Here is an 18,066-nt window from a genome sequence, read left to right on the forward strand (position 1 = left end):
CAGAAAATGTCACAGGATAAATTGTCCACTCTGAATCATTCACCCAACTGTAATCATACATTCAACGCACTATGTAATGCTGCTCTCTCTGTAGGAATCACACGCTTCTTTCAATTACACTATTGACTTAGGGAAAAGACTACGGGTCCAACACTGCTAAGTGACCTCATTTCCCAGTGAAATTAATGGGATTTGAGAGTATTTGACCCCTTCATTTCAGTTTATCATAGAGAAGTGTCCCTTTAAATTTTTTTTTCTTAAGTATTGAATATCTCAGAACAACATACATTGTCCCATAACAGAATGGATGAGCTGGGATCTCAGCCAATAGTGCAACAGAGACCCAAATTACATTTGAGTATATCACAGCTTTGTGATCTCTTCAAGGGCCAGATTGTGGTAGGAAGGGTAGAAAGGGTAGGAAGGAGGTCTCAAGGATTCTCCCTTCCTGTATCTCCTCCCTAGGCAAGGATTGGTCACACAGATGACCACAAAAGTATCTAGAGTTCAAGGCCTGCACAAGTGGGTACAGTGTGGCAGGGAAAAGATAGTCCTGTTCCCATTTATGTCAGCAGTGTTGGCCAGCCACAGAGAGAGCTGTATACCATACTCTGTCAAGATGTGGTGCAGAGACCACACATCTCTTCCTGAAGCACAGTTCTTACCCTGGCTCCCACTGGAGCAGGGCCACTCACTCCAGCCTCAAAATAAGCCACAACAGAGCCCAAATTAAGTAGATTAATCCGAGATTTTGAGGGCACATTGTCTGGAGCCCTGCCTCATTCAGCATGCACTGGCTTTCACTGTTGAAAACGTTGAGCCTATCATAAGATGTTTGCCACAGTGCTGATGATGTAGTCAGATTGACAGGGAGTAAGGTAACATTACCTGCCTTTAGATGGTCTAAGGAGTGGGGAAATGTGGTTATCAGTGATGCTAAGGAGGTAGAGGCTGCATTTCCCCCAATGATACCCATGCAGCATGTTCACTGACGTTAATAGTAATTATGGTGTATTCCTGAGGGAGAATAGGACTCTTAAAATGCGAATTCCAACATTCTAATTGCAAATCAGAAAAAGAACCCCATTTTTCACTAAATAATCTTCATTAACATAGCAAGACCATTCTGGACATGTGCCTGATTAAAATGTGGTCTTTCATTAGAGTTCACTGTTGACCATTGACTGTCATAGGGACTGGATCAGGGTGAATTACTTCACAAAGCTGAAGAGCCTGATGCTGCTCTCAGATACACTTGAGTCCATTGAGTAGCTCCATTGAAATCCATGGAGCTATACCAGTAAAAAAACCTGCGTGAGATCAGTGTCCCGCCCTAGTGTTCAGACATTACCAGTGACATGCACCCTCATAAATTAAAAAGCATGATCATTGCTGGGGGATTTTTGTTCACACTCAGTGGCGGGAAGAGCAGCGATGTATGCAGTCTGTATTTCCTTTGAGAAGGGTGCTAGTAAAGGGAGGGAGAGTATCCACCCACAACAGTCATTTGTAAATAAGACTTCTGCAAATTGACATTAAATAAGGTGGGAGCAACACTTGTGTTCCTTTCCTCCTGCTATAATTTCTCACCTTGCCCACACAGCACAGTGTTGATGACTACAGCAGACTCTCTGATGTCTCACATTTTCTCACTTTGCCACCTTCCCAGTCCTAATTAGCATCCAACCTTTCCCCTGCCCCCAGCAATTTACATGTGTTGAATTTGGTGATTGTTTCAGAGAGTGCTGATGTTCCCAGAGCAAGAAAAATCTTTTGACCTCCTGTCCTGGGATCTCCCAGCAGCCAAGTGTGTGAGGTTGCCCACGTGCATGTTTGAGGGATGAGGCTGACTAAAGGACAAGGTACATGTACCAAACAGGAGAAGTGGGGAGGGAGGGAGGAAGAGAGGATGGGAGCAGCAATCACACTGATACTTAGGCTAAATAATAATATGCCCAGCTTGAGAGTTTCTATTTCTTTAAACATTTTAAATTATTTTTAAAATTCCCTATCAAACCACCATGCTTTCTTAAATACCCAGTACCGCCCTCCTCCCAGAACAGGTGATCCTGAGTTCACTGATGATTCTTTTCTGTTAACTAATATCCATGAGTGTCCTTCCCTCTGAGGTACTGCCCCATCATGGACCGCCATATCACTGAGCCCAGCAGGGACCACTGAGCCAGAGACCACTGTCTCTGTTGCTCTCCAGGAGCAGGATAGAAAGTCCGTTGGTTAATTATGGAGCACATACACTGTAACTCAGAGCTGTGAAAATTGTCTCGAGGCGTGCCCACTCCATAACCACTCCAAATTCCCGCACCGTCCCCAGCCAGTACCACAGAACACCTCAGTGCCCAGACTGCTGACTTCAGTGTAGCTAGCCATCTTTTTTCCACACTTTGTGCACATCTCTATTCTCTGTCATAACTGCAACTGAATAGCGTCCATTAAAGGAACAAGCCACCTCCCTTTCTTGGCCTGCTATGGAGCATTAAAATATAACATGTTCCGTGCATGTGAATTTACTGGAGAAATGTGTTAGTTTGAAGCCACTGAAATGAAATTCGTCTCGTTCTCAGCAGGAAGTAAGTACTGTATTCACTATATTCTGTCAGTGTTTCTCCACTTTCTTCTAGGTAGCCTGTACTGATGAGGGGGTAGTTGAGACTCCAACCCATTCAGTCCTTGGCCTCTTGCTGAGGCAGCCAGAAGGGTTGCCAGTTCTCAGAGCAGTTTTTATAGGGTGGACACATCTAAACAAATATCAGATGACAGAACTCTGAAGTCAAAACCAACCAGGGCTGGATTTCAACTGGCGATTTATTGGTAAAAGTCATCAGCTCCTATTACCTATTCACTGAGCCATCTGGTCCTTTGGCTTCAAACAATTATAGGGACTATTTTTGTTCCTATTGGCATTTTGTTGCTGGCTACAGTGGGAGCTGGGGAAGGCCTTCAGCTTTCCAACTTTCTGTCCATGTGCATCCAGGTTTCCATGAGTGTCTGTGGTTCTCCTTTTAAAGTAAGCTAGACATTAACAAATTGTCTTTGGATATAAAAAACTGTAATTCTGATTCTTCTCTCACTTACACCAGTCTTTATGGCTTCGGTGGAGTTACTCCTGATTTACACTGGCCAGAGTGAGAGCAGAACCCGCTCCAATATTCCTTATGCCTGGGTCATTGCTGCAGAACCCTGAGAGCATTCATGCCATCCCAGCATACATACAGATATAATAAAGTTGTCTGGATGCTTTTAAGTTATTCACCATTGAAACAGACTTCAAAGTTTCAAATTCTAAAATTGAAATAATAAAGAAGAAGAAGAAGAAGAAGAAGAAGAAGAAGAAGAAGAAGAAGAAGAAGAAGGGAGCCAGCTGCCAGGTGAACCACCGTTTTCACCAGTTCATGGGAATCTCCTATACATATTTTACTACCTTTAGTGCACTTTCTTTGCTTCCCCATGATATAAATGAATAGCCTGCAAACACAGTAAAGTTAATATAGAAGAATAAATCTCAACTGTCGAATGTCAGGTCAGAAATATAAACCCTATCTAATATGCCAGGTCAGAAAGGAAGAATACTTTCAGCTGAAACTAGCAAATACTTTCCAGCACAGAGCACTCACTTTTTTTCCCTCTAAAAAATGTGCTGCTACTAATAAGACGAGTTCAACAGTCTCCTTTTAGAACCTCCGAAAGGAAAATAAACATGCAGAACAGAGTTAATTTATAAAATGCTCCAACGTTTATCTTGGCAGCACCGTTTCAGGCAGTGAGATTTCTCTCTCTCACACATGCACACGCATGCATACACCCCCCACACCCCCTCGTTGGCACGCACGTCTTATAACAAGGGCAAATCCTACAAATAATAGATATGAGAGCAGGGCTCTCCTCTGCTTTGAGTTAACAGGACAAATCCCCAGATCCTTATTCCAGCAAAATTCCCAGTTTGAAATTAATGAAAATTTTACCCAAGCAAGGCCCTGACCCTGCAAACGCTTTTGCAAGGGACTGATCCAAAATCCACTGACGTCTTTGTTTTGACTTTAGTGGGCTTAGTGTGTATCTTTACCCATGTGAGTAGTCCCAAGGACTCTCTGAGACTGTTCCTGGGAATAAAGTGAATCATGTGCATAACTGTATGCAGGATCGAGGCCTAAGACCCAAGGGCCCAATCCTGCAAAGTAGCAAGCACCTCGGGAGAGTTCAGTGAAGTCAATGGTAAATTCAGGGAACTCAGCACCTTGCAGGCCTGGGCCCTAAGTAAACATCCACACTTGTTTGGCGTTCTCCCATCTCTTGCAGCAGCTGCCTTCCTTACATACAGTTTATTTACTTCAAGGTCTGCAAAACAAACAATCACTTCCCTTAAGATTAGCAGTGAGAGCGAAGTTTTTACAAGGGTAAAATACAAAAGTGGTTCTCAACCACTGTACGTGAATGACTCTTATTCTAGAAGTACCTTTTTGTTATGCAATCCCACCGTGTTACAGAAGGCAGACCCTGAAATATTAAGATCAACATAAGAGTGTAGCAACAAAGCCGTATTTTTTCCCTTCCTTTTTTTTTCCCCTCTGGGAAAATGCCAGTGATTTCCAGCACTCATTCTGACAACTGTTCTGCTGTAAATATTTAGAAAAATCCTTTCCATTAGAGATTAAACAAAGTGTAAGTAACTGTTCCTAAGTGATAGCTCTTATTAATGTTTGTAGCCGTAGGCACTGTACAAACTTATATGTGGTGTACCTCAACACTCCACATAGAAAAAGACAAGATAGAAGGCAGGAGCCAGAATGAAGTGTAATTTGAGCTTCACTGTGTTATCATTATAAATAATCAGTGCAGAGACAGCATTCTGTAATGTATGTACACAATGTTTGGAGATCTTCCTAGATAGTAACTGGCAGATCATGCTAAGGAAGTACACCAACCAGTACATTTTAAAATGATATATATCAAGCTGAAAATATATTCTTGTACAAAGGTCTCACAGTCCCGGGTTGGATTTTTTCTTTATATGGTCAGCATCTGTGAAAAATAAAGGGCAAAAAAAGTCTTTGCATGAACAAAAATACCATATCTTAATGTCACACATTAAAACATAAAATAATTACTCTGTCAGCAAGGTCTGTGCCTTAGGATCACTAATCTGGTGGAACTCACTACTTGTAGCATATTCCATGCTTTCCTGTTTGAACAGTGTTTGAAGTGTTTACGGTGTGCTCTGATATTATAGGTGGTGAAGTGGTTAATGGCATAAGTGGCCTCAGGACGCAAGTGAGGCTCTGTAGTGGTAACATTTACAGGGTCTTCACCACACTGGAGCCAATTTGGAGGTGAGAGGAGAGACTGATTTGTGAGTGATGTGGCATTTGTGAAGATCCATAGGCTCATTACACCGGGGAATTTAGTAGCTGAAAATATACCCAGGACTCTGTGAAGAGGATGAACATCATGCATATTATATTTCTATATCATTGCAGAATTTAGTTTTCTCAAATAGTAAAGGTTTTGATCCTGATTCTGTGGTCTTTACTCAGTTTCTTACCTCAGCTTGAAATCAATGAGAGTTTGCCTGAGTAAAGACTAAGTAAAACACTGAATAAAGATTGGATTGGGTAGGATTGGGCCCCAGGTTTACAGTATTGTACTCCTTACTCGGTGGTTTTAGTTTTCATTGGGAACCTCCCCTTTCTCAATTCCTTGCACTGTGTGACGCTATCATTCACTATTGGGTGATAATTTTCTTGGTAGTGCTCCATTCAGAGGAGATGTGTATAGTAAAGCTTGCAGAAGGTGGCAGTGTCTCACATTTCCAAGGTTGGAAGACCTGTAGCTGACCTAGGCTATCTGTCTTTCAAGGTCAGGTACTCAGAAATCATCTATGCAAGTTATTTCTAGTGCTCCTATCATCAGAGTATGTAGGTGTCAAGAGGCAGGCTGCTCTCTCTTTTCATGGGACTCCTCCCTCTCTTAAGGAAATGTTCTGAAGCATCCTCAGCAGGTCAAAACTTAAAGGTGGGCTTTCAAAAGAAGTCCCTTGCCCTCCTCTCTGACAGAAGAAGGTTGTCAGGAGGGTGTCAGGCGGTGGGGGTGAAGAGGAATACAACGGTTACTTCAGTTTTGTCTATGCTGGGCACTGAGTAAATGGGGCTAATGGGGCAAAACCCCCCGCCAGTGAAGGACCTGCAGCAAGTTGCTTAAGCATGTGCTTGATTTTAAGCATGTGAGTAATCTCTTTGACTTCATTGGAACTGTTCACATGTTTAAAGTTAGGCATGTGCTGTAAGTATTTTGCTGAATCAGGGCTGATGTCACAACTATGTAGTGTGGCTGAGGTATTGCAGGGTGCAATGCCACCTGCTGACACTGAGGAAATGCCTGGTGGGATTGGAGCTACCTCTGGTGGGCCTTCTGGTTCCCAGACTTTAGGTGGCAGAGGGAAGAGGTCTAGAGTGGCAAGGGTTTCTGTAGGGCTAGCTCCACATAGGGAGAGCAGAGGGTTGTCTGAGATGTTTCCTGCTGCCCCTGCTCCTGTATTATCATACCCAGCAACAAGTAAGGGAAATTTCTGAGCCTGGTGGGGGTGTTGGAATGAGGGGAAGAGTTTTGAGGGGAAGGGTTTTGAGCTTGGAGATAGGTTTTCTAAGCCAGGTGGCCTGTATGTGGGTGGGTGGTGTATTTGGGGTCTGTGATTATCAGGCAGGAAGGGTACGGAGCCCAGGGAGTGGTTCTGAGTGTGAAGAAGTTACATGGGAAGAGGATGGGTTCTCAATCTGGGGAATAGATACATTGGCGGGGATTGGGTTGAAAAGTGCAAAGGGGAATTGGGGTCACATATAGCTAGTCATAAAATGTCAACATTAAAAATGTTGGTGCAATTTTTAACCAAAATTTTGAATGGCTGTCAATGGAAATAGTTTCCTGTCTGAACTAGTGATCCGATGGAAATAAGGTGTATGTTTTTAACAGTAAGAGTAATTATCCATTGGAAAAACTTATGAGGGGTCATGGTGGATTCTCCCTCAGTGACTATTTTAAAATCAAGATTGGATGTTTTTCTAAAAGATCTGCTCTAGGAATTATCTGGGGACGTTCTATGGTCTGTGTTTTCTAGGAGGTCAGATTGCATGACCAGAATGGTCCCTTCTGGTCTTGGAATCTATCAAACTAAGGTGATCTTTCAGCAGCAAGTTAGGCAAAGACTACATCATTCTGGAGAGATGTATTCTTTTTAATACATTATTTTTTGTAGCATAGTCAGATTAATGTATTATTTAAGGTTGAATTTGGTAATACAAACATCCTTAGTGTTACTGGTAGTTTTATAATTTATAATAATAACTTATAATAATAATTGGTACATACATAGAATTTCATCTTTTCAAAATATCCTACCCAAATATCAATTAATTATTTCTCTAATTACCCTCATGGCAGATTGGTAAGAAGATATTATTGCCGTTTGACAGATGGGGAAACTGAGGCAGGGAGGTTAACGTCTAAGACCAACGTTTACAAATGAGAGTGGCCTAATTTTCAGAGATGCTGAGTACTTACAACCCTTGCTGAAGTCAAGAAGAGCTGCAGTGCTCAGCGCCTCTGAGAATCAATGGCTTATTGATGTGACTAAGGGCATTTTACAGCGCTGTACCTTTCTCGCTCAGGGGTGTGAAAAAACACCCCCCTGAGCACTGCAAGTTTCAGCGCTGTAAAGTGCCAGTGTAGACGGTGCACCGGCACTCGTGCTGCGGCAGGGCTTTAACGTTACCGGTGAAGACGTGCCCTTAGGAACAAATTCACTACTGCTGTAATTTGGTGCAACTCCATTGACTTCAATGGAATTGTTCCAGTTTACACTATTGACTAATTTGGCCCTAAATATGGATCTAGGGGCCTAAAGTTGAAAGTATGGGCCTAAGCAACTTGCTTAAGGTCCCAAAGTAAGGAAGAGGCAGAGAGCAGTTTTGAATTCTAGAGCACCTAATTCCTGGATGCTTGCCACTCAAGTCTGGCCCATCTGCCCCTCTGTAAATGGAAACAGAGGGACAGATGAGCCACACTTGAGTGGCACTGCATCCACAATTGATTTGGGGGCCCTCTCAAATGAGGGGGCCTGGGGCAAACTGCCTCTCCCTCCTACCCCCCGGGCAGCCGTCAATGCGAGAAATGTTCTGCTGCAACAGAGACGGGGGGTTTGGGGGTCAAAGCAGGATAGTCCCATGAAATACGGGACTGTTGGGAGGTCTGCACTCATTCCTTTAGATCTTAAACCTTCTAATCATGAGGACCACACCTTAGCAGAGATCATCTAGTGGACCAGTACCCCTCCCAGTCATGATTCTGCAGTGAAAACTAAAGGGATTTTTTTCAGTGATTTTCTCTACCTCTGCCTTTTACCTTGTGCTTTTATTTACACCTACATAAGGTGCATGCAAAGTGGGTGTAAAACACTCTCAGTTCAGAATGGTAGCATTTTGCACAGGTGTCAATGTCTACACAAGGTATAGGGTAGCAAAGAATCCAGACTTGCATTTCCATTACACTAGCAATCGCCTGAAAGAGATGCAAAAACTCTATGGAAAGAAAGTCCAGAAAATTGAAGTTAGATCTACTGAAGGGATATGCTGATTTCTTGTTTGGACAAGTCAGCTCTGCATCAAACTCACTAAACCTTTTCCTTATGCAGACACTACTTAAAAGAAAAAGATTTCTAGTGCCAAGGTGAAAAGGAACAACAGACATGTGAAGAAGAGATATATGTGAAAGATGGATGCTATGGCTTTTAGGCTCTTAACTTGAAAAAGTTGTTCCTTCTGCCTTTTGAAAGGACAGGAGGACTTTCACTGTTTCCATCCCACCTATACAAAGCAGCTTTACATTCCCTTAAATAAGGCACTCATTAATTGATGCAGCAAACTTACATGGTGTGAAAAAGGAGCAAACTGCATAGCAGATGTGTGATACTGAACAACTGTATGGACAGATGGTCTGTATCTGGAAAAAATATGTAGTTTTCATTTTTCTTTTGTTGTGCCAATAATTTCATGCAACAGGAAGGGAAGTCTGTTGAATTGCTTCAGAGCAGTTGGTTAGACCAACAAGAGAAAAATTATGTGAAATCAAAAGGGTGGTTTCTAACCTGATTTTTGAGACCCCCCCACCCTTGTTCTACACAAATGTATTTGCTTTTATCCAAAATTATTTCTTTCTCTTTTCTATTGGTCCTCAGAGTCAGACTGATAAGTATCATAAAGCTCACTGTTAGCGACGAGACCATAATACTGCTGATGCTCTCCCATGAAAAGTGCTAATGCCATCCATTGACTCATCAGTGTATAGTAGCTCCAGTCAAATGAATTATGTTGGGGAACAACATCTGACTATGTCTAAAGGGACCGTAAGGATTATGTTTCTGAAAACAGAAATAACACCATTGCTTTCAATGTCTCTAAATTATTCTGCATAGTGTCAAAGAGCTCATAGTTGTTCTATATATTGCATAGATTTTAAGGCCCTAAGAGATCACTATGATCATCTAGTCTGAACTCCTGCATAACACAGGCCATAGGACCTCACCCAACGATTCTTGCATCTAGCTCAATAATTTATGGTTGAACTAGAGCATACTTTTAGAAAGACATCCAGTCTTGAGTTAGAGACTCCAAGTGGTTGAGAAGTTACTACTTCCCTTGGCAATCTGTTTCAATGATTAATAACCTTCACTGTTCAAAATTTATATCTTATATACATTTTGAACTTTGCTGACTTCAACTTCTGAACATTAGATTTTGTTATGTGTGTTTTTGCTCGATTGAATGGCCTTCTAATAAGCTATGTTTTCTCCTTGAGTAGGTACTTATAGACCTTGAGATTTACACGGCCTACAGTATAATAGGTTCAATGGCAAAGAAAAGGATGTGTGCAAGGGTTCATTTCATACTGGAATTGATTTTGGAGAAAACACAGAATATTAACCTGGGTCCACATTTTAATGTGCTCCACTTTTTTGATACACATGGGGTATGAAGATCCTAATCTCACGCTAGCTTTACGCAGGCGTAACTCCATTGACTTTAATGGAGTTGTTTCTGATATGGTATAACTTAGAAAAGAATCAGGCCTATGTTGTTTACACATAGAAGAAACAAATTCCCACATTTTCAAAGTATCGTGAGGGCTATCAGTCAAACAGTTACATCTGATATAAATGGAATGTGCATGGCTAAGACTTGCTCCCTGCTTTGGCATCGTAGAAAAAAGCAGTCTATTCTAACTTTCCAGCACACTTCTACCATCCTAATGGCTATGCCACCTGCTGCTAGGTTCTCACACGTTAAGCAGGACCATACTGTGTCGGTACTCAGATGGAAGATCTTCAGTGAATGCCAATGTGCTGAAAACAGTGATGTTGGTGATTCAATAGGTGGCATTTACCCTTCTGAGATCGGTTTTTAATTAGAAACACTGCTGTAACAGGTTTCAGAGTAGCAGCCGTGTTAGTCTGTATTTGCAAAAAGAAAAGGAGGACTTGTGGCACCTTAGAGACTAACCAATTTATTGAAATTTGTTAGTCTCTAGGGTGCCACAAGTACTGCTGTAACAGTTCACTGTCGACATTCACTAAAGCAATGAGAGGGGTTCTCCCATAGCTATAGTTAATCCCCTTCCTGAGAGGCGGTAGCTACGTCAATGGAAGAATTCTGCTATCAGCTTAGCTGCATCTACACAGGAGAGTTGGTCGACCTGACTACGGCACTCAGGGCACGAAATTTTTCACAGCCCCCCCACTCCAAGCAAAGTAAGTGGGTCAACTTCACTTTTTAGTGTACGCCTGGCCTTAGTACTGATGTAATGTCTCTGTATGGGGCATTGTCCTGCTGGAGGTCTGTCTTTCAGCTGAGCTGTAAAGCAGTGATCAAAGCCTGATCACTTGTGGATGGTAACAATCCCATTGGCTTTTTAAATAAGAGTAGGAGTTTTGGCCATAGTGGTCTGTGCAAAGTTCAATTCAATCTGGTTGCACTAGTTCTCCCTAAAATTCCACCTGCAGTTACAGCTGCATTCAGAGTTTACTTCCTTTCACAACCTAGTATACTGTTAAAGAGCTCATGCATTCACCCAAGAAGTAAGAAATACTTCACCTACCTCTTGGGTGAATGCAATAGGTCTTTAACAGTACACAAACGTGGGAGAGGAAGCACTTTACAATGATTAATTATGCATCCCAATTCTAAACTTAATTGGTAATTGTAAAGTGCTTTGAAAACCTCAGTTAAAAGTTCCTAGAGATTTGCACATTTTATCTGGATTATTAATTATTATTAGTAGTATTATTGGGTTATATTGTACTGTATGTTTTTAAGCAGACTTCAGGTCACAATATGGATTTTGATTATTATACTCTTTTTCGTCAACTGAGAATGAAAAATATCTTCACATATGTTTTCCTGATTATTCAGCCTCAAATCTGTTTGACTTTCATTTAATCTGTGTTGTTAATTTTCTGCCACCTTGTTGTTAGCATGGGGAAAAAGCAAGATGATTGCCTCTGAAAATATTAATAAACAGTAAAATACCAGTTGTATGGTAGAAGAGATGGTTCAAGGATGGTTCTAGGTCACCAGTTTGATTCTAGCTAAAATTGTGAGTAATCCAATTCTTTACCCCTCTGAAGGTTGTTCAGTAACTCTTTAGTGAAATTAATTAGTTGTTTCAAGTAGGAAAAACATTTGGTGGTGTTTTTATGATATAAATAATCGTCTGTTCAGCAAAGAGGCCTAGGCATCAGTATTGCCAAACCGAAGCATTTCAAAAATTAAGAGTCAAGCCCTGCCCCTCTGCAACCATTAAAACTAGAATCCTATTTTTATAAAAAAAGAAAGCAAGCTGAGATTCTCACATGGGAATCACATGGGTGGCTCTTACCACTGCTGGATTTCAGATTTTGTCCTGAACAGGGGGTAGGGCCTCAGGGGGAAGAAGAGGAGCAGGGACAGGGCCATGGAGGGGGCAGAGCTCCTGCATGTGTCCCCTTTTAGCATTTTGAAAAGATGGTCATTCTGCACAAAGCCCTTTTAAAAATACATTGTAATTGGTCTTTGAACTAGTTAAAGGGCTTGGAGATTGTTTTTACATTTATATGCAGGCAAATTCAATGTAAGGATTTTGTTTGTTTGTTTGTTTGTCTTACAGTTTAAGAAAATGTGTTGGTTTTAAGGACGGGGCCCTTATTCAGGAAAGCACTTAGGCATGTGATTAATTTTGAGCAAATATTTAAGTCTCATGGAAGTCAAGGGACTAGAACACATGCATGAAGTTAACCATATACTGAAGTACTTTTCTGTAAATAGGGATGTATTTAAGCATGTATGAATTGGGGTCAGGGTGACTCCTGTAAATATAAAAGGGATAGCAGACATAAGGAAGTTTTTAATGTTTAACCCAGTAACTACAGCATAAATTAATACTGGGCTGGCTAATGTTGATACTCAACATAGGGAATGAGAGGGGCCTTTTGATTATAAATTCCTCCTCTATCCCTGAAATTTCGGACCCCTTTTGTTATTTTTCTTTTTCCCTGCTGCTCTTGGCTCACCAACCACAGTTCTAGTTTGCTGGGGACAATTCCCAAAGAGTACATTCCTTGTTGGAGTAATTTATCCATCCTTTTTGCTTAATTTACAGGAAATGCAGCACCCCTTGCAGAGGGCAGAACAGATTCCTTTGTCTGTATGCCCAGTCATAAAAGCCTGTTTTCCAGTAGTCTAATCCAGTGGTTCTTAGTCTTTCTTAGGCTTCAGGCTCCTGAGTCACATCACCTGGGACTGAAGCACGTAACTTAGCTTTGTGGGGTCCCCTATGGCATAGGGTCCCAGGCAGTTGCCCTGCTTACCACCCCCTCACGCTGGCCCCACATTTGCAACCCCCTGAAATCCATCCCGTGACCCCCTCTGGGGGTCGGAACCCCCAGGTTCAGAAATACTGATCTAGAGGAGTTGACGTACCCCCTGGAAGACCTCTGCATACCCCCAGGGTACACGCATCCCTGGTTGAGAATCACTGTTCTAAACTTTCCACTCATAAGCAGAATTTAGAAATTAATAAGAGCTAAATTTTCAATTGGCCTCAACCCGGTCTTCAGTTCTGTGCATAAAAATTTTGTATGCACAACTGCTGTATACATGTCTGCATGTTCCTGCAGGGGAGATGGGTGCATAAAGTACCCAATTTACATGTGAAAATCTTTGTATCAGTGAGACTGATCACATGAAATGAGTTGCATGTGAAAAATAGTGTCTGCCAAATTAGAGGCCACTTTTTGAAAATGTGGGTAAAAATTTTCAAATGAGACAGCCTAAAATGAAGCACTCAAATCCATATTGAACCTGTTATTAGTGTATTACGCATCACAACATTCGTATCAGACCAGTGTTATTCTTATTTTGAAGATGAAAAAACTGAAGAACTGAGAAGATAAGGCCAAAATTTTCAAACTTGGGTGCCTAACGTTAGGCACCTAATCTCATAATTAGACTCCTTAAATGGCCTGAATTTCAGAGATCCTGAGCAACTGCAACTCCCACAGGAATCAGCCCTTACTTGTTTAAGAGTTTAAATAAGGGATTAGTTGCCTAATTTTAGGCACCTAAGTTTGAAAATTTTGACACTAATTCCTTCCCTGCCAAGTGCAAGAATCTTCCTTACAGTGAATGCTTTATCCATGGGAGTTTGGTTATAAAACACATATGGAATGCTCATCTGCCCGGGAGGGCAAGACGCATGAGCCCATCAGACACTTTCACCAAGGCTGCTCCAGGAGCAACCAAAAGGGAATGCCCACATCGCCGGGCACAATTCAACTTCCCCTCTGTTTCTTTCCTCTTTCTTGTTCTTGGAGCTGACTGTGTCATCTAAACACAGCTTGGCTGTGGCAGCCCAGTGTTAAGAGTGGAGACGTTGCGGTCATTTGAAATACAAACTCTGGCTCATGGCAGCCCAATGCACTGCCGCAAGCCACTGGCCACCAGTCAAGCTGCCAAACATTCATAGTGTTGGACACTTTAAAAATAGCTGCTGTGATTTAATGTTTTTCTAATAATATCTGGGGGTGGTCAGTTTTCACAAAAGCCCTATTTAATTGTTAATTACATTATATTGAACGTGATTCTAATACTCTGTGTGGCCTACTTCTATCATTCATTCTGCATTCTCTGAAATTAATTATTTTGCAGCACGACAAATGTGCCAATTTTTCTCATACCATTGCTATTAGAAAAAATGCTCCTCCACAGCATCCTGTTAGGATACTTTAGAAGTGCCAAGAATATTTTGGAAGTTGGCTGAGTATTCTATCAACTGAAAAAAATTGTTATCTCATGCTATGAAATATCTAATGGACCATTCCATCTGACGCATTTTGGGCAGGGAGAGACGTTTCTGAAATGTGCACTTCCCTAAATGAGCATTGTTCGACTATAACTCTTGGTTCTTAGTGACACTGGTGTAATTCTGGATACATTATTTGACAAATATTGTTATTGTTGGTCAAATAATGTATTAAATTAATAGTTTTTAGCCAGTTGGCTGAATTTGGCAAGAAAATTATTTGTCACATATTATTTGGTGTATAACAGCAATATTAATTAAATAGCGTATCTGACAAACAAAATCCAGCCACCTCTAGGAAACCGTGAGCCTAATGCATAGAACAATGATCATGGTAGTTAAGTGTTTGTGGTCTGATGAACTTAAACTGATTCTTAAAGACACAATAGCTTTTTTTCCTATTTTTCCTCCTCATGGTGTTACTATAAAGCAAAGTTAGGGTTATTTGTGTGCCTTAACTGTGCATTTCTTACCTTAAAATATTTTGATGTCTTCAAGTGTAATCTTAAGTCTGAATTTCCTGGGTTTGTAATGCTTGGTTGTGGTATGATTACAATATCCTTGTAATTTTTTTTAAACCTCTGAGTTACCAATAAATACTCACAATCTTAACTCCATTTTAATTATTTTTTTCTTGGACTTTCCTTGTTTTTTAAAAAGAATCGCTGAAAATGTCATACATGAACTCTAAACGAGGAACCCAAGGAGAATTCTAGCTTGTGATACTTCTAATGATTTGAAGATATGTATTATCAATTTAAATCATGTAAAAATTTTTAATTAAAGCTGATCAGAGAAATTTTGATGGAACCATATTTCATCAGAATATACGTTGGAATTGGGTCAATTTTTCCAGAATTTCATTTTGGAAGAAAAACCGAAAGAAAAAATTCTGACAATGTCAAAATGAAATGTTTTGATTTTTTATTTTGAAAAGACTTTTTGTTTCATTTTTCTTTTGCATCATATATTATTACACAATTTTTCAAAAAGGTAGATAATCAAAACCAGAATATTTCAATCGACCTGAAACAAACTTTTTTTAAAAAAAAGTCCTTCATAGAGAATTTGGAAAAAGTGAGCTGTAGCTCACGAAAGCTTATGCTCAAATAAATTGGTTAGTCTCTAAGGTGCCACAAGTCCTCCTTTTCTTTTTGGAAAGTTTTGGTTTGTTATAATTCAGAATGAAGCCAGATTTCAAAATCTCGAAATCCTTTGTGAACTGAAATGTTCATCCTCTGCACAGCTCTACTTTTCCCTCTTAAGGGCAGCCTTACCAATATACCAGAGTAGTGCAAAGCCTTGGAAGCACACTAACCAATTAAATTGTATGTGCAGTTGCTTCATATTGCCAGAGTTGCACTGGAGAATCTAGTCCTTATTTTGTAGCTGCTGTTGGTTCAGAGAGCTGTGCTGAAAGGGGGTGAGAGGAGCGCCGTCCGAGTGTGTGCGTTAAGATTCTTCCCAGCACTCATCCTTCAGTTCCCCTGGCAGTGGTACCACTGAGGCATCAAAAGTCAAGGAGTCTTTCAAGTACCAATGCCCAAGCTGGCATGCTGCCAGAAAACCTTTGAAGAATAGGGACAGTTGGGCTCAGTAGTCTACTAATGAGAACTTTTGATACTTGTGCCCAGTCCCCCTCATATCACGGACTCACTCCAACCAACAGAATTGTTGCATGCAAATTAGTTTCAGAGGAAGAGTGGTGGTTTAATTAGCAACCTCTGGTGTTATAATGGCCCCACTTAAGAGTTGTCTGAGCTGTTTACTTGACTCTGTTGTCTCAATAATCAGAATAATTAGATACAATAGTCATTACTCATTTAGTTTAATTGCAACTTAATTTCTTCAAATATTGCATGTGAATAATATTTCAATTAATGTTAACTACATGGAAAAATTGATGTCATCATCATTCTGTCATTAAGATCATTCAGGACAAAGAAAAGGACACAGCTGCTGAATTTCTTAAGAGCCCATTTTAATTCATTTTCATTAATAAACAAAATAAACAGAATTGCTTATAAATTCTCAGAGCGATGATTCTGGGCTCAAAGAGTAAATGCTGTAAGTCTGGGGAGGACATGACATGCTGTATTTTTCATAAAAAACAAAGAATTTGAATCTTTGCTTTCAGTGCAAAACGGAACTCAGCTTTAACTATAGAATTGCAACTAGCGCCCCCTGAATTTAGCTCTGTTGAAAATAAATGTATTCCAAGTAGTGTGTTTTAGCGTGATTGTAAACCATCTGGCATGGTTTTGTGCAGTGATAGATGTGTTACAATCATTTTAGGGGAAATAAATGGTACTTCACATACTAAATTTCTCTCATGTAGAGAGGTATATGTGTGAGTGGGAGAGAGAGAGGGAAGGGCACGTACCTCAAAGGCAAGAGATAGTGCATAAAGAGTGATGGAACTAGTCCCAAAGTGAATGCCAAACATATTTGCTTCACGAAAAGATCAAGACATTTGGAAAAACAGAACTGAGTACATTTAAGATGAGTAAAAAAATTATTTAAATCATATTCATCATATAACTAAAACCTAGCAAAATTGATTAGCTAATGGAGTTGGTATTCAAAGTCAAACAATTATATTGGAAACTACTGGCTACTTTAAAATGGCTGATTTAAAAAAAGGGGTGAAATTCTGGCCCCATTGAAGTCAATGGGAGTCTTGCAGTCAGCTGCCATGAGCATTGGGTCAAGCTCATAATGAACAACAATCAAGCGCAAGACCAGAAGGTAGGTACATTACATAGAGCTTCAGTGGGCTGTGTGTGTGTGGTTTTAAAAATAACTAATCCCACACTGCTGGATGGGGGACAAATGCTGTGATTGGCTTCATGGAAAAATGTATGTTGAGGAGTGATCTGAATGAGGAAAGGGTGGGTTCCTGCCAGAACAGGAAGCAAGAAAATTTTGCTTATACAGTACTGTAAGGGGCAACATAGAAGTCTCAGAGAAGAGAATATGAGATTCATAGATTCTAAGGCCAGAAGGGAACCATGGCAATAATCTAGTCTGACCTCCTGTATAATACTGGCCATAGGATTCCCCTAAATTAATTCCTGTCTGAACTAGAGAATATTTCTTTTGGAAGAACATCCAGTCTTTGATACAAAGAGAGTAAGTATTTCAGACGAGGAGGCAGAGCAAATGAGAGAGTATGAAGAGATGAAATCGGAGTTGTATGCTGGAATAGATTTGCTCAGACCCTTGAAGTTGAGGGCCTGGAGCTTAATCTAAATGTGGAATGTGAGGAGCCAATATGAGATACTGTATGTGTAGTGACGGGTAGAGATGTGATCATGTAAAAAGTGAAGCAGCCATTAAACTGCTTATGTTCAACAATACAGTAGAACCCCTCTTTTACGAATTGGGGATTGAAGTGTTCATATTATCATAAAGTTTATAAAATTGAACATCTCCAATTTACAGTTGATAAAGTGCATGAACTGCAATTTGGTGCGGCGCTGCTTTCTTGTCTTACAAACTACTGCACAGCAATGTGAAGTGCAATGAAAACATTAGACTGTGAAGGGATTTCAACTTGTTCTTCATCAGCATCACTTTTGTTATGTGATTTTTTCCCCCAGCCCCCAAACACTTGATTTTTATAACTGGTTGTTTGTAAGATTGGTGTTTGTAAAATCAAGGTTGTAC

The 18,066-nt window shown here is 40.5% G+C and overlaps 1 protein-coding gene across 2 annotated transcripts in view; it reads left to right on the plus strand.

The window, feature by feature from the left end:
• Positions 1 to 18,066, plus strand: part of RSPO3 (R-spondin 3) — an 87,515-nt gene that overhangs the window by 11,568 nt on the left and 57,881 nt on the right. The window contains exon 2 of one of the 2 annotated variants that reach the window (XM_084622986.1): positions 1,740 to 1,862. The exons of the other annotated variant lie outside the window; for it this stretch is intronic. Coding sequence (XP_084479112.1) covers positions 1,841 to 1,862 — 22 coding nt within the window. The 5' untranslated portion in view covers positions 1,740 to 1,840. The remainder of the gene's footprint in view (positions 1 to 1,739; positions 1,863 to 18,066) is intronic. 2 annotated transcript variants of the gene reach the window in all.

This window comes from Lepidochelys olivacea (assembly GCF_965140295.1).
Source record: "Lepidochelys olivacea isolate rLepOli2 genome assembly, chromosome: 3".
Lineage (NCBI taxonomy): Eukaryota > Metazoa > Chordata > Testudines > Cheloniidae > Lepidochelys > Lepidochelys olivacea.